This window comes from Poromitra crassiceps, assembly GCF_964638095.1.
Source record: "Poromitra crassiceps genome assembly, chromosome: 12".
NCBI lineage: Eukaryota > Metazoa > Chordata > Actinopteri > Beryciformes > Melamphaidae > Poromitra > Poromitra crassiceps.
The window spans coordinates 22,087,255-22,112,254 of record NC_139632.1 but is presented as its reverse complement, the minus strand read 5'-3'; the positions used below and the strand labels follow the sequence as shown (position 1 = coordinate 22,112,254).

The window sequence follows — 25,000 nt, the reverse complement described above, 5'->3', positions numbered from 1 at the left end:
GGAAGAGGAGAATTTAAGCTTTCTGGTTATATCAAAATAATCTATACTTCAAAGATCGAGTGAGATCGATGCACGACTTGACGTCTTGACTGTATCCAAAATATATTTTTGAGAAAAAGGGCCTCAAAGTCAATTGAATCAACTGAGACATTTAATCAAATAAAGAAATCATTCAACATAACATACTAATACATTTGCAGTCTTGTGTGGCCATACATACACACACACACACACACACACACGCGCGCGCGCGTGTGTGCGTGCGCATGCACGCACGCACACACACACACACACAGGTTGAGATGCCTGACAATTATGTTTTCCCGTCTACTTGATTAGACAATAAAGTGAACGATGGTCAACCTGTTACTATAGGTTCATTCATAATTCTACAACAGCATGAGTGAATACTGGATTCTGATTGGCTAGCAACAGTGGTAAATAGGCCAACAATCTACAGTTCGGCTCCAACCGCAGTATCACTCCTGTGCTGACTCTGCCCACTGTTAGCCTGTCAGTCTACAAATCTCTAACAAGGAAATGTCCGATTTCGTAGTAACGTTTGATTTACTGGGTGGATTGAGTTTTGAGCAGTGGTTAGATGAAGATGAAGGTGAAGTGAACAAAGAACGACATGGTGAAATTGGGGAGAGAGAACTGGCTGAGCTTGAGTTGTCACGGAGTGAACCTGGGACTGTCAATGGAACTATATTCTGTGGCGGAAGGATAAATGTATTCTGAAACCAGTAATGATTGTAAATAAATGAATTGAATGTTACAATTGTGTATTTTTTATATTATGTGGTAGCTATTGTTCGCCTCGTGCCACAACCCTGTACCAGTGGTAAATGTGGCCACAACCCCCTTCCTCGAGTGGTAAATTTCTTAATTTTAAGGGACACACATTTTTGCCGTTTGAGACACAGCCTATAATATAGCAAGGGGAGAGAGGCACGTGTTGCCAGGTTCTTAGCGACAAAATTGCCAATTAAACCAGAACTATAACAGCCCAGTGATCAATGAAACTAGTCCAAAATAACAAACTAATAACAAAACTTAACAACAACCCTGACAAACTTTATGAACAGAACAGCGTTTTAAGTCATAAAGCTGGGTGGGAATTTCATGGAGGCCATGGCAGCCGATAACCCTCCCACTGGCTGTGATGCCCTGAAATGCCTAGGGCCACCATGGCAGCTGTGCCCTGCTACCAGCCTGCTACTGTCAGTTGCTTTAAGCATCAGTGGTCTCAGTTTAATGTAGCTTATGCAAAGGATGTGTAATTGGCTCATTTTAACACATATTTTAGAAAAATCACTCTTCGCCATGTCAATATAGAGCCACAACAATGGCCTTTGTGCCCTGGCATGTGGCCTTGTGCCCTTGTGCCCTGACGCCGAATGCCAAATGGCCTTGCCCCTAAAATGATGAAATTGCCACCCTGTCATACAGCATGGAGACCATTTCCAAGTACATTGAAAACCACAAACTTAGCAACATGAGGAATGCGAGCTTGGTGAGCAAACTAAGCTAGTAGTTCTGCTTGTCACCATATCTTTGTGAGCTTCAAAACTATATTTAGCATTTGAATTTCACACTAATCTTTAGACAGAATGAAAGCCAAGGCTTTATGATGAAAACCCAAAACAGCCAAAAATCTATCTTTTCTCATCAAATCACGTTTATCCACAAATGCGACTTCCAACCGAAAACCACTGAAGCCACAGCTGAGGCGATGTTTGGACACTGAATACTGTAGACGAGGCCCGACAGACAGACAGACAGACAGACAGACAGACAGACATACAGTCATTAGAGACAGACAGACAGACAGACAGACATACAGTCATTAGAGACAGACAGACAGACAGACAGACAGACAGACAGACAGACAGACAGACAGACAGACAAGGCCCGTAGACCATTAAGTGCTTCAGTAAGAAGACAGAAGAAGAACTGGGCAGGAGGGACAGAGTGTGAACATTCCTCCTCTCACAGACCCCCTCAGTCTGTGTGTCTGGTCAGTCTTGAGGTCAGCTGAGAGGGAGGAGCTAGGAGATAAGCCAGGAGATAAGTCTGTCTCTAGACTGTGTCCAGTGCAATGCTGAAGACCCAGACAGACAGACAGACAGACAGACAGACAGACAGACAGACAGACAGACAGAGCAGACAGACAGACAGACAGACAGACAGAGCAGAGTGGACCAGAGACCAGGTTGCATGTAAAGAAAAACTCATTCTTCTCCTCTTCATTCCTCACTATCTCCTGTCTATTGGCCTGGCCTGAGGCTGTCCACAGGGACATGAGGATAAAGAGACCATTACCTCCTCATGACTGATGAGCACCTAAAGACGCTCAGAGTGGAGTATAACCTCTACTAAACAAAGGGGGGTATGATAGGGTAGAAAATCTATAGGGGGCAAAATGGGGGAAAGAAAGAAAAATGTGTATTTCTTTGCCTCTCTGCTGGATGACAGGGTGGAAGAGGAGAGGGGCGGTAAAATAGGAGGAGGTGGAGGTATAGGGGAGTAGGGGGGGGGGGGGGGGGGGGTGGCGGCGAGGGGGGCGTTCCCGCTGGCTCAGGGCTTGATTAACACCAGGCCTCCTGACAGGAAATGACCCGGCCAGCTCTGAGCGCCGGGAGAGCTTCCATCTGGCGTCGAGGCCGCCGAGGAACGCTCCGCCCAGGAGAACTCAGAACTGGAGCAGGAGAACCTTTAGAGCTGAATGAGCATGTTTCACCTCCAGGACCGCTAGACGAGTCCCTGAGTCCTCTGCTGCCTCCCCACAGCCCGCTAACACAGGACCGCTAGATAAGTCCCTCTGTCTGCCTCCCCACAGCCTGCTAACACAGGACCGCTAGATTAGTCCCTCTGTCTGCCTCTCCACAGCCTGCTAACACAGGACCGCTAGATTAGTCCCTCTGTCTGCCTCCCCACAGCCTGCTAACACAGGACCGCTAGATGAGTCCCTCTGTCTGCCTCTCCACAGCCTGCTAACACAGGACCGCTAGATTAATCCCTCTGTCTGCCTCCCCACAGCCTGCTAACACAGGACCGCTAGATTAGTCCCTCTGTCTGCCTCTCCACAGCCTGCTAACACAGGACCGCTAGATTAGTCCCTCTGTCTGCCTCTCCACAGCCTGCTAACACAGGACCGCTAGATTAGTCCCTCTGTCTGCCTCTCCACAGCCTGCTAACACAGGACCGCTAGATTAGTCCCTCTGTCTGCCTCCCCACAGCCTGCTAACACAGGACCGCTAGATTAGTCCCTCTGTCTGCCTCCCCACAGCCTGCTAACACAGGACCGTAGTCCATCTGTCTGCCTCCCCACAGCCCGCTAACACAGGACCGCTAGATGAGTCCCTCTGTCTGCCTCCCCATAGCCCGCTAACACAGTCAGGAGCTAGAGTAGTCCATCTGTCTGCCTCCCCACAGCCCGCTAACACAGGCTGCTTGGTCACAGTGGTTGCTTGATAAGATAAGCTGAAAGCTACATTCTTTCACTTTAGGCCTCAGAATTGATAACAGACAAGAGAATTGATATGTAACAAACAAACAAAGAAAAACATCACTGCAAGAGATACCGCAAAGGTCGGACATCCAGAGAGTATGAGGCGAAAGTAGGTTAGAGAGTTCTTCAGATAAGAAAAGGAGAGAGTTGCACGGGGGGTGGAGAGAGAGAGAGAGAGACTGTGAAGGGACAGTTTGGGGAGGAAAGCGGGTACATTAGGACAGGTCATCTTTCACTGCTGACTGGAATCCTAAACATAAACAAGTCCTTCCGCACCCACAGATAAAACGCAGATATACCGTAAAACCAAGTGGCTCACACACACACGCGCACGCGTCTCTCTGTGCAGTATGAATGCTGCGTAGCACCGACTGTAGAGCAGAGAGTTGTGAACGTAGCGCAGATGGAGCGGGGCCTCCTCCCACATGAGCCGAGGGGTGTCCCAGGCAGAAGAGGAGTGAGGCGAGGGGGCAGAGCGGGGCTGTCTGGACCCCTCCACTGACCCTCTGTCGGAGGTGACAGGCTGACCCCGGCCTGCACTGATGCGTGTGCAGGGGCCAGGGGCCACTGTCTCAGTAAGAGTCCCACTGGAGCTTGCCTGTGTATGCATTTCTGCTTTTACCTTTGTGCGCCTGTGTGTGTAGGATTGTGATAGTGTCCGTTTTCATCCTCCCAATTCCCACTGGAGTTATAAGTACTTACGAGCCTTTTATGATGTGCATTTCCTGTCATAAATAAGCAGCAGAGGAATTCTCCGCTGAGCGCTAACACACTCCATAAAGAAAACAGAGGTGTAAACGACACATTGGGCGGGCTCTGTGAAATCCACCCGTCAGCAGGGTTACTCCTGGCTGTTGAGGGGTTACTCCTGCGCGCGTGACCCACTATTTATTGCAGACAGTGCATGACACAAGGGTCAGAAATGACTCAAGGATGCCTGTGAGATTAAAAATGGGGGGCAGAAAAATCCCTCCGGTAATTAGGGGTACCCGCTTTTGAATTGGACGCTGATTACATTTCCCCCCCCTATGAGTTGTCACGGATTCACGTGTGAATGTGATTACTGTCCCCAATGGGCCACTGTAGGTGATTTATTGCAGCCCTGGTAAGAAAAATAGAGAGAAACAGAGCAGTGTTCGAGCACACAGCCTGAAGCAGGAGAATCATGTCTCTGATTGTTTGTCCTCCATCCATTTTTTAGCTGCTTATCTGGGGCAGGGTCGCTGTGGCAAAAGGGCAAACAGAGCAGCTCAGATGTCCTTAATGCTTAATGTCCTTACTATTACTTTGTTTATGTGATGGTATATTGATTTAAAATAAAACAAGTCTAAGTGTTCCTTTGATCTTTGCCAATATGGAATGAAAATGCATCAATTCATTGTCCAATAAAAGTCCCCCCAAAAGGACCAAAATCGAGCTTAAAAAAACATAATCGCTGCTTTTTACAGCTCTGCAGCAGCGAGATTTTGTTCCATCTTCAGTTGTCAAACACTGATCAGAATGATCCGACAGCCATCTGATAGAGAGAAATTAAAGAATTACGTTTTTCCTTATTTCCAGCTTGATTTATGCTTTATAACTCAGCCAGAAAAGGAATTTTTGAAATCGACGGACTACAAAGCTATAATAACGCACCAAGCAGCGGCCTGGAATAGAGGAAATAGGGGCATGTGTAATGCGTGCATTTACGTCCTGTAAAGAGCTTATTTTCTGCCATGCAGTGGCTCATATCCTTACATACTGACATAATGTGACCCGCTGTATTTACCTCTGTCAGCCTCGCGTGCTGTGTGTTTTCCATCCGAGGACTGTGAAACCAAGTCCCGCGAGAGTCTCACATCAGTGAGACTCTGCATGAGAGTGAGCTCAGAGCAGTGGATCAAGCCGCCATGACAGTCCATAGCGTGGTATTTATTTATTTAGCGAATGCAAGGTCCTTGAGCCAAGCAGTTGCCTCCTGATCTGCTGTATGGAGGGTGACTAATCCTCCTTCAAGTCTTTGTAGAGGGCAAGCTTCGATGATGTGTTGCATTGTCTGCTGCTCTCCACAAGCACACAGTGGGCTTGGGCTGCTGCCCCACTTGTGAAGGCTGGCCAAGCAGGGGCCATGTCCAGTCCTGAATCTATTGAGGGTGGTAAACACTGTAGGATGGCTGATATTTATCTGATTTTGAGAATATGGATGATGCATTTGAATTCGATGGCTGCCGGTATTTATTTGAGCCCGACTAACGTTATATGGATTACAAACTGAGGAGCAGGGGCAAGGGGAGCTTCTATCTCTACCAATGTGACAGACAGCAGACAGAGACAGGGTGAACAAACATGCTGGCTGCAGCAAGGTAAATACAGCCTTCCTTTTCTCATTGTCTCTATGATATAATAAGCATATGAGCCACTGTGTGGCAGAAAATAAGCTATTTACAGGACGTAAATGCATGCTTTAAGGTCCTTACACATCGGGAGCATTTTTTTTGTGCGATTAATTCGCACGTCAATAATATTTTCCGAACCTATATCAGTCAATGCAACCGTGCATACCAACGGCGAAGTTTCGCTGAGCGTTATTTCGGCGTTTATTTTTTCGAACCACGGTCGATTTTTCAGAAATTCGCTTCCGACGTGTACACATCTGTGGCTGTGATTGACAGGTGGGTCAAAACTGGCATCGCAATTTCATGCCGTATATTTGCATCGCTCTTGATATGTAAGGACCTTTACAGTTGCCCCTACGGCCTCCGTTCCAGGCCATTTCGCGGCGCATTATATCTTTATACAAAATCCCTTTCGGAGAGTTATGTTCTGGGTGAGTAGGATAAATTAAGCTGAAAATAAGATCCAGGTTGTAAAAACAGGAATTCTCCTTTAATTTTGTGTCACAATATACTGAACAACATTAGAGGAGGAGTCGGCTTTTGAGGCTGCTGCAATTCTAATCATTAATATAATAAATGCAAGGTAGATACGGGATAAGAACCACACTGTCAAAGGTGCCACCTGTTTCTACAGCGGGGCACATTTCTGAGGCCTGCCCTTGTGTCCCGCTCACTACGACCCAGTGGAGGAGAAAGTGGAGGTGTGGGAAGGATACAAGGACACAAGGAGGTGAGTGAAGCAGACACTCAACCACTGTGTCGAATGCTGATGGCTGTGTGTGACTCTGTGTGTGTGTGTGTGTGTGTGTGTGTGTGTGTGTGTGTGTGTGTGTGTGTGTGTGTGAGGGGGTGGTGTGTGTGACTGTGTGTGTGTGTGTGTGTGAGAGGGGGGGCTGTGTGTGTGACTCTGTGTGTGTGTGTGTGTGTGTGTGTGAGAGGGGGGGCTGTGTGTGACTCTGTGTGTGGCCTCGCCTGTTACCCAGCAGTCCTCTCTGGCCCTGCAGTGAGGTCGCTGATGAGTTTCTGCTAATTAAAGCCTGAGCTCCATGTCATCATGTTATCTGATGAAGTGAAATACAGGCAGAGCAACGCCACCGGCTCCTCTGTGCACCTCTCAGCGGGGTCTGAGCTCTTCAGAGCGTGTGTGTGTGTGTGTGTCAGTGGAGGAAGTACAGAAACCCGACCAATTAAAAATAATTGAGGCTAATTTCATAAACACAGTGCAACAAGGGAAATATTCTTAATCAGGCGCAATCGTTAGCTCAACTTATGCTTCACTTCCTCCTGCAACCAGCTCACTGCTGTAGGGCCTGAGAGAGGAGAGGAGGACGGAGGTAAAGAGAGTCAGAGAGAGAGAGGAAATGTGGAAATGGAAAAGGAAACGGAGAATGAAAAACAAAGCGCAGAAAGGGTAAAAAAGTAGGCAGCCTGAGAGTTGGTGGCCAGAGTATGTGTGATCCCTTTCATGTCCCACGACTGGCCCGTGTTGCAGTGCCAACCCAAACAGCCGCGTTGGGGAGGTCCGACTCTCCCACTGCTCCCCTCTTCCCTGCCCCGCACACCCCCCCCCCGACCCACAGGATGAATAACAAACCCAATGTGTGTCGGAGAGAGAGAGAGAGACAGAGAGAGAGTGAGAGAGAGAGAGACAGAGAGAGAGAGAGAGAGTGAGAGAGACAGAGAGAGAGAGAGAGAGAGACAGAGAGAGAGAGAGAGAGAGAGAGACAGAGAGAGGAACAGTCCAGTTAAATTCTCGTCTTGCTTTAAAAGTTATTTTGCAACCATCTTCCTTTTGCCTGTCACAGCTTCCAGTAAATCATTACCATCGCCATCTGGAGACTGGGATTTCACAAACTACGGACAAACTCTGATCCCTAGCTACCTCCCAGGGTGACGCCAGACGAGTGAGGAACATTTGGGTTGGCCCGCTCTCTGTCTCTGGTCCAAGCTGCTCCAGTGATGAGAGGAGAGAGAAGCAAATGAGAGAGGAGAGCTGGGAGGTTTGACTCTGCACCAACGACAACGCAGGAAACATGAACATCCATGAAGCAGTGTGAGGAACGCCATGGAGACAGTGCTTCATGTACTGTATGTGGAGCCGTTTGCCTGCTTATTGTATTGCCTTTGTTGCCTCAACTAGGGATGCAGGCGACTAGTCGGTTAAACGTTTAAACGTCTGCTACCCTTGCTGGTGGGCACCAAAATACCAGTCTGTTAAATTAATAATTAAATTATCATAATAATAAACAACAGGAGCTGTTGCGTCTTTACCAGCCACTACTGTAACCCCCTCCTCTAATGCCTGGATGTAAACAAACCAGGCAGCATGTGTTAGTGGGAGTGGACCACTGGCTGTAACATTAATAGTAGGAGCGGAAGGGAGATCACATCTCGTAAAACCAGTGCAGTTTGGCAATATTTTGACCCAGTAAATATGGTTGTATGTAGGCTGCGTCAGATAAAACTGCCATATGACATTAACCACTCAACCGACATTCAGCACAGGCATGTGGACACAAGGACAGCAGGGCCTGATGCTAGCTAGCACTGCTAACACGTTAGCCACACAAGATAATGCAGCTCATATGGCATGACTGCGCAAGATGCTTCCACTCACCTTTGTTGAAGGCAAAGGCTTCTGAAAGTTGAATGGACTATATTTAGCTTGAATACGCAGTGCTGGGGTGAGTTGTCAATGTTTTCTGATGTGCAATGTTCATAAACAGCGCAAGATGATTTGGATATTGACAATTATGACGACCGTAAACAACGGTTTCAAATGGCTCTTGAATACACGCAATATTTTTTCGGACAATGTTTGAACATTATAGATTAGATTGTGCTCAGTTTTGGCTGTTTTCTGAGTGTTTTCTTACTTATAGACTAGTAAAAAAAAAATAGACTAGTCGTCACCACCTGCATCCCTAGCCTCAACAGGTTGAACTGATGAGAATCCTGTATAATATAACCATAGAAAGCTGGCATCCCACAATGTTAACTCCACCGTCACAGGCAGTGTAGGAATTTAGCGAGGGCCAAGGGTAAACATGTCCCCAAGAAATCTCAGAATGCCCCTAAAAACCATGATCCAGGGGGGGGGAATTGCCCCATGATTTCTATGATTTCTATGCCAGAAGAAGATGAAGAGCACACACACGCACGCACGCACGCACGCACGCACGCACGCACGCACACACACACACACACACACACACACACACACACACACACACACACACACACACACACACACACACACACACACAAACAGTGCACTCAGTTGTTCACCCTAGCAACTTTATGCAGCCAGCAATTACTTTTTTAAGTGCCCCCCAAATTTTGTAAATGCCCCCATTTCTTAGACCGTGGGGGCGCGCACACACACACACACACACACACACACACACACACACACACACACACACACACACACACACACACACAAACAGTGCACTCAGTTGTTCACCCTAGCAACTTTATGCAGCCAGCAATTACTTTTTTAAGTGCCCCCCAAATTTTGTAAATGCCCCCATTTCTTAGACCGTGGGGGCAAAATTTGCCCCCAAAATATTTTTTTAAATTTCCTACACTCACAGGTTAAATGATTTCTCATTGAACTAAACTTGCCTACTTTGTTGGCCTTCCAGCCCGAGGAGACCCCAAACAGTCTGTCTCGTTCTCTTTATCTCTCTCACCCACACCACTGTAGTTTCTGCCACAACTGAGCAGGGCATTAACAGTAACTGCCTGGAGCTATTTACAACCTGCACACATCACACACACCGCCTGTGTACACCACAGACTGTCTGGCAGCAGCCAATCACACTCTAGGTTTCAGAAGAACAATGAGTTCCTTATCCAATCACGGCGTCCGTCTCCTCTCCGTGGCGGCGCCCGCGACCAATCCCGCTCGTTCCACATGTGGTGTTGGCTGTGGAGCGTTTGGTTTAAGAGCTCATTTCCTAGCCTGCAATAAGCAGAGTCATTTTCTTGGACAAACACTGTTTCTGCCTTTAATCAAACCCATACCACAGAGACAATAACACACACACATGTAGTATGGAATCAACACTCAGTCATGTTCACTTCACATACACACACACTCACGCATGCAAACACACTCACGCATGCAAACACACACACGAACACACACACACACACACACACACACACACACAGTATGGAATCACCACACACCATGTTCGCTTCTCACACACTCACACACACAGACACCAAACACTTCTCTTTGACTTAAACCCAGATGTTTGACAGTTAATAAAATGGACAGTTTGACCAGACTGTCATGGCAGTTCTCTCTCCTCTAAAGGATTATATATGACAACAGAGCTCAACAGTCACGTGACGTTCCGTGACGTCTCCTGGTCCGGAAGAGAATTCCTCATTCATTTTCTCCATACACATTTAGAAAAATCCTTATGCGAGTTAAGCCTGGAACCAAGTCAACCAGCGGCGTACTGAATCGTGAGTGACCATAAAACATTTGACTTGGGGGAGGGGTTCAAAAATTTGATTTCTTTCACGCCCCACCACCCATATACCCGTAGCCACTCCCCCCACCCACCCCTCGAATCCGGACACTCTACCACCTCCCTATCCCTACGACCCCTTTTCCCACCAAACTCACTAAAGGCCCATGACATACTGACTTGTTGAGTGACTGAGTGATTGTCCTGACTTTTCCATCCTCTGACCCCGTGGGAAAAAAATACCCTAAACTACATTATTTTTTATCTATTTTATTCCAAATTTGTGTGTTGAGGGTTAATTACGTTATGCCATGCCATGAGCTCTAAACATCTTGAAGTTCATCAATGCAACGTCAATGAAGATCTCCGAAATAAGACTTTAAGACAGAAGTGGTGCGTGCATAGAGCCTATTCACCGATGATGATGAGGTGGATATTTAAGATTACGCTTACTCTACGTTACTGGAAAACCGCCTCTTCACCGCCCTCTCTACCTGACACACACACACACACACACACAGACACACAACACACAGAGCAGCTGTTTGTGTTGGTAAGAACAGTGTGTGTGTGTGTGTGTGTGTGTGTGTGTGTGTGTGTGTGTGTGTGTGTGTGTGTGTGTGTGTGTGTGTGTGTGTGTGTGTGCATGTATGAGCAAGACTCTAGTTTAACATCATGCTTTCCCAGAGAATCTCTTGAATAGAGTTCCCAGAAGGAGGTAGTCGGGAGGGTCGGGGTGTGTGTGTGTGTGTGTGTGTGTGGGTGTGTGTGTGTGTGTGTGTGTGGGGTGTGTGTGTTGGGTGTGTGTGTGTGTGTGTGTGTGAGCTGGACTGTTGGCCTCGCGTTACCCTGCTCTCTCCTGCTTGTTGTTTTGCACTCACTGCTTCTTTTATTACATCTATTTGTTTCTGGGTGGATGCTTTCTTGCACGTGTGTATTTGTGTTTCTGTGTGTGCACACTGTGTGTGTGTGTGTGTGTGTGTGTGTGTGTGTGTGTGTGTGTGTGTGTGTGTGTGTGTGTGTGTGTGTGTGTGTGTGTGTGTGTGTGTGTGTGTGTGTGTGTGTGTGTGTGTGTGTGTGTGTGTGTGTGTGTGTGTGTGGCTACACGCTGTGTTAGCTGAGCTCTGGCTGCTTACTGTAGCCAAGGGGAACAGAAAAGAAGAATTTGTAAAAACATTGTTCTCATGGCGACCAGGTTTCACTCAACGTCTGGTTTCCATTTGAGTCCTTTAATTGGGGAGAATGTCACAATCGATGTTTTGCTCTGGATGCAGACAAAGACGGCCTCCCTCCTCATGTTACCCCCGCCAAGCATTTCATCGGCTGCCATAAAAACTCTACTTCTCTTACTTTCACAAAGGCGCGCACACACACACACACACACACACACACACACACACACAATATATTAAGATAAATGTGCACACACTTTTGCAGTCCTGCAAATGGGCACACATGAAACTAAGATACACGTGCACGCGAACATGCATACGCAGTATGCATTGCACACACGCACAGACACACACACACACGTGCACACACACACACACACACACACACACACACACACACACACACTGTTTTTCTTTCTAAGACACACCTGGCGCACCATGACAGGGTAATTTCCAATGAAGTGTTTATAACAGAGAGTCAGGTTTTTTAACATGAGCCACATCTCTGGGCTTGTGCCTGCCAAGAGGCCCCTCACCTCCAAGCTCTGCCAAGTAGAGCAGGGAGAGAGAGAGACATAATGAGAAAGAAAAAGATGGAGAGATGGAGAGAGAGAGAGAGAACGGGGGGGGGGGGGGGGCAACAATCTTTATTAACTGCTTTACATAGAGTGAAAGAGGGCGAGACTAACAACCCTCTATATATATATTATGAGTGTACGTGTGATATGAGATGAAAACCCTACATTTGTGCGGGGTATTATTTCAGGGTGTGTGCTAAGGTAAGGAGCAGGCCCAAACTAAAAGTAGCTGTAATTATGAACCGTGTGGCCGCGGAGGAGACTGTCTGTGCACAGGCTCAAGGCTGAAGACACTATTACTATGGGAGGTACAGTGGGCTGTGGTCTGGAGGTAGGCCGTTCATTCATCACCACAAGTGGCCTTGAGCCGCTCTGACCAGCTCAGCTAAAGCAGCAGAGACTAGCACCACACAGGGAGAGCAGGGAAACCAGTACACACACACACTGGTGACTGGTAGACAGCTGACGACTGTAAAACTATGTGTCATGAAGAAAAGGTATAAACCAGTAGTACACAGACACAGTAGTACACACTGGTAGACTGCTAACGACTGTAAAAATACTAGGCATCGAGCGCACTACACGCGATGATGCACATCGTCACTGATGACATCACATCGAAGAGAGGCTCCATCATCACTGATGTCACTATGACATCACTGATGTCTTGTCACAATGCCTCCTTGTGTGTACGTGACATCACTGACGAATGATGTCACCAATGCCTCCTTGTGTATGTGTGTGTGTGTGTGTGTGCCCTTATGACATCACTTTTGACATCATCACTAGCTAATTAGCTTAATTTAAAAAAAATCCGGCTCTGTCAGGTCACCCGCACTGGTGCCCTTTACAGCCCCTGAAAGTTTCAGCCCAATCGCACTTGAAACGGCGTAGCTGTGGCCGGACACAGAATTGAAACATATAAACATATAAATATCGCCCACATACTCAATCTTATATAGATAGATGTGCTATGAAGAAAAGGTATAAACCAGTACACAGACACACCGGTGACTGTAAAACTATGTGCCATGAAGAAAAGCTATGGCTACTTGTGTTGACGCTATACAGTGAATATCATCAACGGAGGGGTTGCAGGGCAGAGGTTAGTGCAGGGCATGGTGTTCCAATTTCTCTCTCTCTTACACTCATACACACACACACGCGTACACACACACACACACACACACACACACACACACACACACACACACACACACACACACACACACACACACACACACACACACACACAGTTCAGACATTCCCACAGTTGACTTTTTGTGTAGCTGCTTACCACATGACCTGAAGATGTGTGTGTGTGTGTCAGTGAGAGAGAGAGAGAGAGAGAGAGAGAGAGAGAGAGAGAGAGAGAGAGAGAGCGAGAGAGAGCGAGAGAGATTGTGTGTGATACAAGGAGAGCAGGAGAGCGATGGGGTGTGAGCTCTCTGACAAAATCCTCTCATTAACAGGACAGGAGGCTGAGAGAGGAGATAAACAACCAGCCTTCTCACTGTCATCACTCTCTTCCTCTCCTCTTAAAGCCCCCCTCCAGTGTTTGACCAGTAATTTGGTCATGTTTAAGATATTTCATGTGTCGCTGTGTTTTTCCTGCTCTGCTGATTAACCGCAATTTTCCGCAGTGTATTTTGTTGACAAATAACAGTTTGGTTCTTATCAATCTAAGCTCTTTGGCACAAATGGTGACGTGCGTTGTTACAGCGCGAGCACATGTACGTTTTCATCCAACATCAACGGTGAAACAGGTAGGAAAACCTGAGTGGAGGGGGGCTTTAAGCTAGCCACCTGGTTTACCAGGCTAGCTTAAAGCTAAGCCCCTGGCTGGAGGTAAGCTAGCCACCTGGTTTACCAGGCTAGCTTAAAGCTAAGCCCCTGGCTGTTTGGTCTCTCTCACCGGTCACTCTCTGCAGCAGGGGGCTGAGCGCTGTCTCTCGGGTGATGAGCAGGGTGAGCGCCCCGATCAGCTCCCTCTCCAGCTTGTCCAGCTCGTCGTCCTGGTGGCCGTGGGGTGCGGGCTGCGCCTCCTCAGCCAGGGAGTACAGGTAGACCAGCAGGAGGAGCAGCTCGTCAGGACCGCACTCTTCGTCCGGCCTGCACCCCGAGTCCGCGTCGCCCTCACCTCCACGAGGCTTCATGAGGGGCAGCAGCTGCCTCAGGACAGCGGGGAAATCACAGTCTCCCAAAGCCTGTGGCACACACACACACACACACAGGCACGCACACACACACACAGGCACGCACATGCACGCACGCGCACGCACGCACGCGCACACACACACACACAAACAAACAAGTGCTTAGTCGCAAGACAGCAATTACAGTACTGGGGTGTCTGGGTAGTGCAGTGGTTCGAGCCCGCGTGTACTGGGGGGAACTGGGGGGAATAGCATGATCCTCCCACGTGCTACGCCCTGCCAGTGAAACTCCCCGCTGTTAAGTGAAAAATAAGCAGCTCATGACTGCACATATATCAGAGAAAACGTGCTAAACTACAACTTATCCGAGATCGGCAGTGGGGGTGGAGCAAAGGCCAGGACAGCAGGGGGAATTGGCCGAGTACAATTGGGCAGAAAACTGAGGGGAAATGCAAAAGAACTTGATAAAAAAACAACAAGAGGTTATTTAATGACAGTACTTTGGAGAAACACAGCAGTTGTGCAACAAGTACGATTTTTACTGTCCCACGACACTAAATGACCACAACACATCTGCTGGAGCTTCATGAGGTTGTTGTTCAATACTAATTACTGAACAAAGACTCCAGACTTTTAAAATCATACTCCCCCCACCCCCAGCTGTCAACACCCCTCCCTCCTCCACTTAGCATTTGCATATTGGTCAGTGATGCAATGAGCGAGCAACCAGTGTTGCAAGACATTTCTTTCTCAAGCAAAAAAAGAAGAAGCAAATGACAAAGCAGTACTATTATTACAATCATTTGCATCATGACCTCTTCACTAGACATTTTCTAGTTGGGTCTCTGCTGTTGCTCATTTCTATTGTGAAAAATGTGATTTTAATATTCATGTCAATTACAGGCAGTAAGCAGTGCCAGAGACTGCCAATAGAGGTCCCTAGAAGTCATAGATTTCTTAATGCCCCTTCAAACCAAAATTAAAATATTCTTGGTAATGCACTACCTTGGTACATTACAAATGCAGTGTGAGTGAGCTTCGCTAATTTTTACAGCTCCAAAGGTGGGTGAGGTAACATTCATTTTTAGTTGGATTTGGACACGGACACACACCAGCAGGAGGAGACACCACGGACACGGAGACAGACACAGACACAGACACAGACACAGACACAGACACAGACACACACACACACACACACACACACACACACACACACACACACACACACACACACACGGGCAGGCAGCATTTTGGGCAGTGTTTTGGTGCAGTGACCTGTTTATGTGAGCCTGTCTGAATGGTCCCTCATGACAGTCGTGCTCTAGTCCAAATGATGTAGATCACAGGAGCTTTTACAGAACACTGGCCCCTCTCAGCCAGGGTGAGCTGAGCTCATAGACCTATAAAGCCAGGGTGTGGAGCTCATCTGTTCTCTGCTGCACTGCTGGGCTGATGAACAGCAGGAGACACATGAAAAACGGGGCAGTGAAAGGCAGAAAGAGAGACAATGGGGTCATGGAGTGGAGAGAGAGAGAGGGATGAGACGATGAGTCCCAGACGCAGGCACGCAGCCTTGCTGAAATTATCTCAGTGAGCGCATCAGGACTTTTTGGGCCTGAGTTTTCAATATACAACTTGGTGAAATGATTCCAGTTAGTGTGTACAGTGTCAGTACTTTTTGAACATTTTCAGCAGATTTGAACAATACCGCGATAATACTGATAACTGTATGGGGCGGCTGTAGCTCAGGAGGTAGAGCGGGTCGTCCACTAATCGCTTTGGATAAAAGAGGTCGGTGGTCCGATTCCCGCCTCCTCCAGTCTGCATGTCGAAGTGTCCTTGGGCAAGATACTGAACCCCAAATTGCTCCTGATGGTGTGCCAGCACCCTGCGTGGTAGCCTGCAGCCATCTGTGTATGAATGGGTGAATGTACCTACTGACTGTAAAGCGCTTTGGATAAAAGCGCTATGTAAATGCAGGCCATTTAGGCCATTTAACTGTGATCATTTTGGTCACTATAAAGGTGACATGGAATTTTCATGCCGTTTCATCTCTAAAAGTGAGAAATAGAAAGTGAGAAGGGGAGGCAAGAAATGTACCGAACTAGTCGTTGAAAAGAGCGCCTCAGACGACAGAAAAGGGGGACCAGCTGTGGACAGAGAGATGGCATGTTTGTGTCAGATCAGGCTACAGATGCGTCTGTGGATCGATTTCACTCTAATGAGGGATTTCTCTGTGAGGAGCTCTGTGTTCCTCTCTCTCTGCTCGCAGACTGAGGGCTTGTGGACGCTGTGGTGGGCCCACTGGGGGGATCTGGTGTCTGACCCAGAAGAACTCTTCACCGAGCCAAAGACGCAATACAATCAGACCTCTGGATAAGACCTTGCGATAGAGGGCCAAAGCAGCCACATAACTGACTGAGTATCCCTCACAGAGTCGCGGCTGTGGAGAAGACTATCTGGGAAATGTCCCTCATGGAGTGTGTTCATGCCAAAAGTTCAACTGCAGTGACTTTGTTGATGTTACTGTAATGATTTGCTGGATCCAAAATATAATGCACAGCTGAAGACATTGAAAGATGTTGCTAAGTTATCCTTTATTAAATTAAGTTATCCTTTATTTATCCCCATGGGGGAATCCATCTTCTGCATTTGACCCATCCTCTACTAGGAACCTTCCTAGAACTAGGAGCAGTGGGCAGCTGCAGTGCAGCGCCCGGGGACCAACTCCAGTTCGACTGCCATTGCCTTGGTCAGGGGCACTGACAGGAGTCTTAATCTTAACATACATGTCTTTGATGGTGGGAGGAAACAGGAGCACCCGGAGGAAACCCACATGAAAATGGGGAGAACATGCACACTCCACACAGAAAGGACCTGTGACGGACCGGGAGTTTGAACCTGGGACCTTCTTGCTGTGAGGCAACAGTGCTAACCACTGAGCCACCGCGCCGTCTGATGCTATGGCATCGACAGACATCGTTGAATGTGACATCTGCGTCAGACGTTGCATCAGTCACATCCGCCCAATATGCAAGCAGGTATCCAGGGTGTCTGTGTCGTTCCAGGCTGCATTAGCTCTTGGTCGTCCGTTCACTCCAACAAGACCTCCTCCCTGCCTCAGTCCCGGCCAACCACGCGTCCCTAGGGACCGTTCAAACACACACACACACACACACACACACACAATCTCACCACACATTTTTCTTCTTAAACATTGTGAAATCAAATACCTCTCCAAGCTGCACTCATTCTGTCTGCCAAACAATGTTTTGGGATATTCCCCTCGCTCTGTTTGCTGGTGGAACCGACCGAGTGAGGAGGAGAAGACAGAGGAAGCAAGGCTTTCATGGTGAAGCGAACAGCATAAGCGCTTTCTCTTTCATCTCTTATTGCACAAAGGAGCAACGTCTGCACTTCTGTCCATGCACGTCCTCCAGCAGCTGCACATCCATACGACCCTCAACAAAGCGTGCCCACTGTCAACAGAATACATAGCAGGCTTCTAGTGGCTTTGCATGTTGGTTTTGACCAGAGCAGAGACATACCTGCTAGCATGTCACTTTGGCTTAGGAAGCTCTTAGTACGGGTCAGTGGAGAGCAGGGAGAGGAGAGAGGAGCTCTGAGGGACTCTGGGCCCCACATCATTTGTCAAGAATAGTCAACCTTGACCCAGTGGTACCTCCTGGGTACCTCCTGGGCCTCTATAGGCACACCAACAAAATATTTTCCCTCTGACTAATGCCCCCCTTATAGGCACCCCACTTTCTTCTATTGCACTATGACAACCATAGACCATATGAAAAATATGCTTTTCGGACTCCCATTTTTAAGCCTACACGGGAGTGTGGCCGTCGCCATATTGGGGTAGCCTGTTAAACCATCCAGTCATTTTTCTGTACCTGAACTCGTTTTTCTGTACCTGATTCTTCATGTAAACAATACTAGCTGTCTGCAAGGTAGCAAACTAATGCATTCATTTTAATACATTGATTTAAGAAATTGCCTGGGTAGTGCAGCGCAGCAAGTTCTTGAAAAGCATTATACGTTCCATTTATTATTACGCTTCTAGTATAATCGGAGAGCTGTCTGTCTGTTTGTCTGGAGTTACAAGGCGCACGCCTTCAAAATGTGCCAAAACACTTTTCACGGGTCTGGAATGAATTGTGTGGGAAAAAACAGCCAACTCCTCGCTGTCAGGTGGAAATAAGTGTGGCTGGCATCTTCACATGTATTGGAGGAAGCATGTGCTAGTCTACAACTCTCACTAGATCAGCAGAGGGGGTGGAGCAACGACTGGGAGAGCTTGGCAGGGGGAATTGGCATAGTACAATGGGGTGAATGATTGAAGAAATTCATTTTGTGAGTTCAATATGAGCAGCATGATACATTCAAATTTTATATGCAATTCAAACAGAACCTTATCTCTTTCCACATCCTCCTCTTATCGCCACAAGTTCCTCTTTATCTTTTGATTCATGGTCCCATTGTACTGTATATCTGCATCCTATACCTCACCTAATCCTGTGTGCGTGTGTGTGTGTGTGCCCTCTGCACATACACTGTGTACAGTATGTGTATTGTGTTCATGTGTGAGAGCGAGCATGTGACTGGGTCCCTTCAGGAGATCTATAAAAGCTGCTGTCAAGCTGCATGCCATGGCGCCAGGGCAGGAAATGGAGGTCTTTGGTACAGAACTGAGGCTGAGCTGAGTGAAGCTGAGCGGGAACAGCGACTCTTTCCAGCACACTGCAGCGAAACTCTACAATGCCTGGCTCAAAGCCCTGGGCAGCGGGCTCGCTGGAGAGGCAGGGGTGCTGTGCACACCTCGAGGAACAGATTAGAACACCCCGCAATGCTTACTGTAGCACTCTGAGTCATATTTGAACATGACATTCTTCTTCTGAACGGCAACATTCAAACAGTCAGCCTTCATCTCATGCTAAGTGTATAGTGACAATCTGAACCTCAAGAACTCAATTAAGACCTCCGTGATTCTATAAACCCCCTTCTGCTTGCCGTTTCCGTCCAACCTTTCCCCCCGAGAAAAACCTGTAAAAGTCCTCCGAATGACAGCGTCTAAAAATATGCTGCTAGATTAATGTGGAGTTTAAGGTGGACTCTTAAAAAGCAGGCTGGATTTGGGGGAAGTGGCCATGGCCTGCACTACACCATACAGTAACTGCAGAAATAACAGGAAGCCCACGTTATTATTGCACACCATTACTGAATCCACCGGTCCTGCTGCCATGCGCTAATGTGACCATTACACACAATTATAGAATAACTATGGCATTACTCTGTCAAAACAATGCTAATGTTGGGCCATGCAATTACCGAAATAAAGTCATTACTTTAAATTACTACGACCGAGTTTCTTATCATGACACAATGTTTTCCAAACAAAGACTGACTTTAGATAAAAAAAATAGAACAGAAAACGTCTTTGTTCTATGAATCGGCTTAGCCGATTGGCTGATACTAAACTAGCCACTGGATTGTTGATAGAGGAGTGGGGCATCGATGACGTCCTGGTTAGGCCTCTGCACCAATCCTAATGTCTCTTGAATCAAGCTCTGGTTTGAATCTGTATGCCATTGATTGACAGATTACTGTTTGGCAAGCTTAACCGTCCTGGGGTCCATAAAGCCTCCATCTCGCCCAATCACAGAGCCGGGCCAAACTCCGCCCCTGCCCGGCACAGCCTGAACAGGAAACCAGCTCCAGATGCAACCCCTGGAGGAAGGTGAGTGTTTCAGATGCAGCACAGCGCGCTAACCAGAACCAGGCCTCGCTCTGCCTCGCTCGCTGCCTGCACAATGAACCTTTTTCTGGGCCCGAGGGCAGGGGGGGAGGGGTGGGGGATGGAGGTGGGGGGCCTTGTGGGAGCCAGAACAAAGTTGGCTACAGGTCAGTTGTTCTGGTCGAGGAAAGATGCCCAGGCCAGGAGTCACCTTACATTGATGTCACCATTTACCATTACCATAGCAACCAGAATAATACGCTCATTTGCATGCCTTTGGAAGGACAGGCACACATGTGTCCTATTTGCAAACACATAATCACATCCAATTTGCATTCACAAATAACAACAACACGCAAAGCTGGAAGGAATATAAGCAAGCCTGTAAAAAACAAGGGGCATAAATCTTGAGGAGACAGCAACTAAACTTTGACTCTAAATGATGTACAGCGAGCACACTCTTTATTGATTTGCAGCGGAAGAGCTGGAATAATACATAAACAAGTAGGGCTTCACTCTGAGAAAGACTGGCAGGCTTTCCAACATGTAAACAAGGGCAAAACCCAGAGCACAGTCACAAAGGCCTTGGCATTTTGCAGACGATTGTACCTTATCTGAGCGTGCCAGTACACACTCACACACGTGTGCAGTATCTAGTAGAGAGTAGACACATGCTCATTGTAACCTGCGCTGATGACACTGATGAATCCTAGAATAGGTACACCGGAATATTTCTGTTTATCAAAAGACGGAAATTTGCCATATGTCCAGTTGGAACGGAAAAAGAAAGTTTATCTCTGGCTCTCTTTTGACAGCCATTATTCTGTCTTGTGTGAAAGTCTTTAAACAGGAGAGCGGAAACATGTCTCCAAACACCAGGAAGAGCAAATCTGTGCACGCCGGATCATATATACTGAAGAGTGGAATATAACCAATCAATGTCATCACTCACTTACTTTGTTCAAAATGACCTCACATGTCATTCCCATTTAAAAAATACTATAAATATTCATGTGAAATTAACATTGGATACAAATGAGAAAACAATTGATAGACAGTTGTTCTTCTGCGTGTGTGTGTGGGTGTGTGTGTGTGTGTGTGTGTGTGTGTGTTTAGATATTTGTCGTCATGTGTGTGATTGGTTTCAGCTCCAGACTCGTTATCATCCCCAAGATGATCCTGCTGACTAAACAAAACACTGAGAATGGGGAAAGAAAATACATTAAAAAGGGGACTTGCATTACAATAAGTCTATTCATACGTACTGTACATACTAAATGGCAGAATGTACTGAAGGTGCAATGTCACTCAATCTCTCCAGTCAAATTGTCAGATGCTTGATGCTCATAAATAAGACGTTAGTGAAGTGGGCTTCTGGCATGCCAATAAACCTTCTTGGGAGTCTGTTTTTAAAAAGCCCCCTACATCAGCCAGACCATTAAACTGGGGCTTGTCCATCAGTCATAACTCCAGCATGTCTCCGTTCAGAAAAATAAAACCAAACACCAACAGAGACTTACACATAAAAGCAAAGGGCTTAAGGAACGGAGAAACAGAAATGGCGAAGGATGAGACTAGGGCGACTTGATGGGACAGAAGATAAGACTAGACCGACTTGATGGGACAGAAGATAAGACTAGACCGACTTGATGGGACAGAAGACAAGACTAGACCGACTTGATGGGACAGAAGACAAGACTAGACCGACTTGATGGGACAGAAGACAAGACTAGGCCGACTTGATGGGACAGAAGACAAGACTAGACCGACTTGATGGGACAGAAGATAAGACTAGGCCGACTTGATGGAACAGAAGATAAGACTAGACTGACTTGATGGGACAGAAGATAAGACTAGACCGACTTGATGGGACAGAAGATAAGACTAGACCGACTTGATGGGACAGAAGATAAGACTAGATCGACTTGATGGGACAGAAGATAAGACTAGACCGACTTGATGGGACAGAAGATAAGACTAGACCGACTTGATGGCACAGAAGATAAGACTAGACCGACTTGATGGGACAGAAGATAAGACTAGACCGACTTGATGGGACAGAAGATAAGACTAGACCGACTTGATGGGACAGAAGATAAGACTAGACCGACTTGATGGGACAGAAGATAAGACTAGACCGACTTGATGGGACAGAAGATAAGACTAGGCTGACTTGATGGGACAGAAGATAAGACTAGACCGACTTGATGGGACAGAAGATAAGACTAGACCGACTTGATGGGACAGAAGATAAGACTAGACCGACTTGATGGGACAGAGGATAAGACTAGGCCGACTTGATGGGACAGAAGATAAGACTAGACCAACTTGATGGGAGAGAAGATAAGACTAGATCGACTTGATGGGACAGAAGATAAGACTAGGCCGACTTGATGGCGCAGATTGTTGGAGTCAGAGCAAGTGAGTGATGGGTTGACAGGCAGCACTGTGGATGGAAAAGCTCTTAAAGGTAAGGTGACCCCTGGCCCGCCTGCTGCCCGTGATGTTTATAGAAACACAGACATAAATCTGCTGAGATAAATGAGGCCTGCATTACCACACATAGCCTGAGCGTGTGAGGCGGGCCTGCTTTGTTTCTGCTCACGGACCCACTCACTGGACTGCTGGGACAGAAACCGATGGGCTCGTGGACCCAGAGGCACACAGCTACAGCTGGGCTCCCTGCAGGAGGGATGGAGGCACAGCTGCATCACTGTCAACACAGGGTCTCAATACCTGTGGATTCCATCAGCGGCTCTTCCTTTCTAGCCTGGTCAAGCATCACGTGATCTCACATTCTGTTTGGTTCTGCCGATCAGTCTGGCCTCCAGCTGCACCCCCAGCCCCGCCCCCAACCATCTCCAGAAATTACAAAGTGCACGGGCCAATCAGGGACCTGCCTTGTAGTTGACAAAACAGTATAGCGAGAGTCGGAATGTGTGGGAACGCCTACAAAATGTTATACGGCTGGCGCGCGAGTGGGGTAAAACCGCCCATATATTTCAATGGGCTGACTCACCAAAGGAAGGTGCTGCGGCTCTAACTACAGTTTTGGGGATTCTAGAGCAGAACACAAGACGTCTATTCAGATGTGCGTTTACTGTGGTGGTTGAATCCCTGATCGTGTCTGCCTGGGCTGGGCTAGCAGCTAAATTCTAACTTTGCTGAATGGATCGAACGGGAGATTTACCCCACCCTGACCACGCCCCCAGCCAGGCTGAGCCAGCTAACCCAGCGTCTATGAAGAGACATCGCCTCAACCTATGGCGGCTCCACGAAGCAACGAGCAGTAACGTTAACGTTAGTAGAGTAAACACAGCCGTAAGTGCAGTTATTGCAGAAATAGACTCAAAAACAACAATTAAACAAGAATATGAATGAATAAATGAATTAATGAATAAATGAATGAATGAATGAATGAATATGAATATTAAACAAGAGTATGCGGCAGTGGATTTTCTCAGCATAAAATAAGTTTTTGCCATTCTTCTGAGTGGATTTGGCAACGCTAATTGACTGATGGAGTTGTCTGTCAAGGCAAGTACTCCCACCCACTGAAATGGCTGTGGACGGACTGGAGTCCAGAACAGGGCCGGTTCCAGAACAAGATGACTAGGGATGCATCCTAGATAGGAAGGGGTGCAACTGAGCATGCAGACAATTAAAATAAGAGTGCAATGCGTGCTTTTGCACCCCTGTAAAACCGGGCCTGGTCCAGAATAATACAGTACGTAGGTTATCAACATGTTTTTTTTACTAGTCTACTTCTTTTCACCTTTTATCTCCTTTAGCCAATCCTCACATAGTCCTCTTTACTCTCCATTGGACCCCAAAGCTTTTTAGCTTCAGTACCCCCTCTCCCTGATTTCTGAATCCAAGTACCCCCTTTACCCGACTACAACATTTTGCTTAGAAAACGGCAAGAGAAACCTATAGCATATGATGCTATAGGTTTCTCTTGCCATTTTCTATGATGCAATGAATGAATAATAACCCACCTTTTGAGGACTATAACATTACAACATAAAACATTTAGTGAAACAGTTGCAATTACAGTAGTGCCTTATTTTAATTGTTAATTTCATTAATTCAGATGTATTCTTACATTTTTCTATTTTCCCCTTTCTTTCAAGTACCCCCTGTAGTACCTCCTCCTTCCCCTAGGCTACGGGTACCCCAGTTTAGGAACCACTGCCCTACAAGATCTCTCTCTCTCTCTCTCTCTCTTTCTGCTGTTTGTGTGTATGCGCGTGCATGTGTGTGTGTGTGCGCGTACATATGTGAAAGGTTGGCCGTGCTCAGGGCTGGAGGGCTGTAATTTAGAGGCGACTGTATACACAGGACCCAAACACAGACACAAACACACAACACACACGGTCCCCACGCTCCACCCTGTCACCGCCAGTCAGCCGCACGCTGGTCAGTGTGGCTGGACTGTGTCGGCCAGGCACACGACCTGCTTATCACATGACACCGCCGCCTGCTTATCACTCGCAGCATCAAATGCAGTGCCGAAAAACCACAGCGCATTCCGTGCACTGCTCGTCAGCGGGGGGGAAAAAGGCAAGACAGAAAGACAGAAACCGTACAAGTAGACTTAATATGAACATGTGTATTTGTGTATTATAGCAGTTCATCTCCAAGCTGTTTGGAAACATGGGGGAATTAGCGAGTCTGTTTTTGTGCCACATAGGCTGCAACAGATTATGGGCGTAATTCACCAGATGAGAGTTGCTGTGCAGCCGCAAACCCCCGGGCCACGTAAAAAAACCTCCCGCACTTTTCTCACACTGAGAGAAACTGAATCATGCTCATTCATGACTTATGAGTAGACACACGTAGGCACGCGCACGTAGGCACGCGCACGTAGGCACGCACGCACACACACACGCACGCACACACACACGCACGCACGCACGCACGCACACAGACACAGACACAGACACACACACACACACACACACACACACAC

The 25,000-nt window shown here is 47.3% G+C and overlaps 1 protein-coding gene across 1 annotated transcript in view; it reads right to left on the bottom strand.

Annotated features, from left to right (window-relative positions):
- Nucleotides 1-25,000, bottom strand: part of scfd2 (sec1 family domain containing 2) — a 118,421-nt gene that overhangs the window by 54,221 nt on the left and 39,200 nt on the right. Inside the window, exon 5 of the mRNA XM_083648394.1 lies at nt 14,042-14,333. Within this exon, the coding sequence (XP_083504520.1) occupies nt 14,042-14,333 (292 nt within the window). The remainder of the gene's footprint in view (nt 1-14,041; nt 14,334-25,000) is intronic.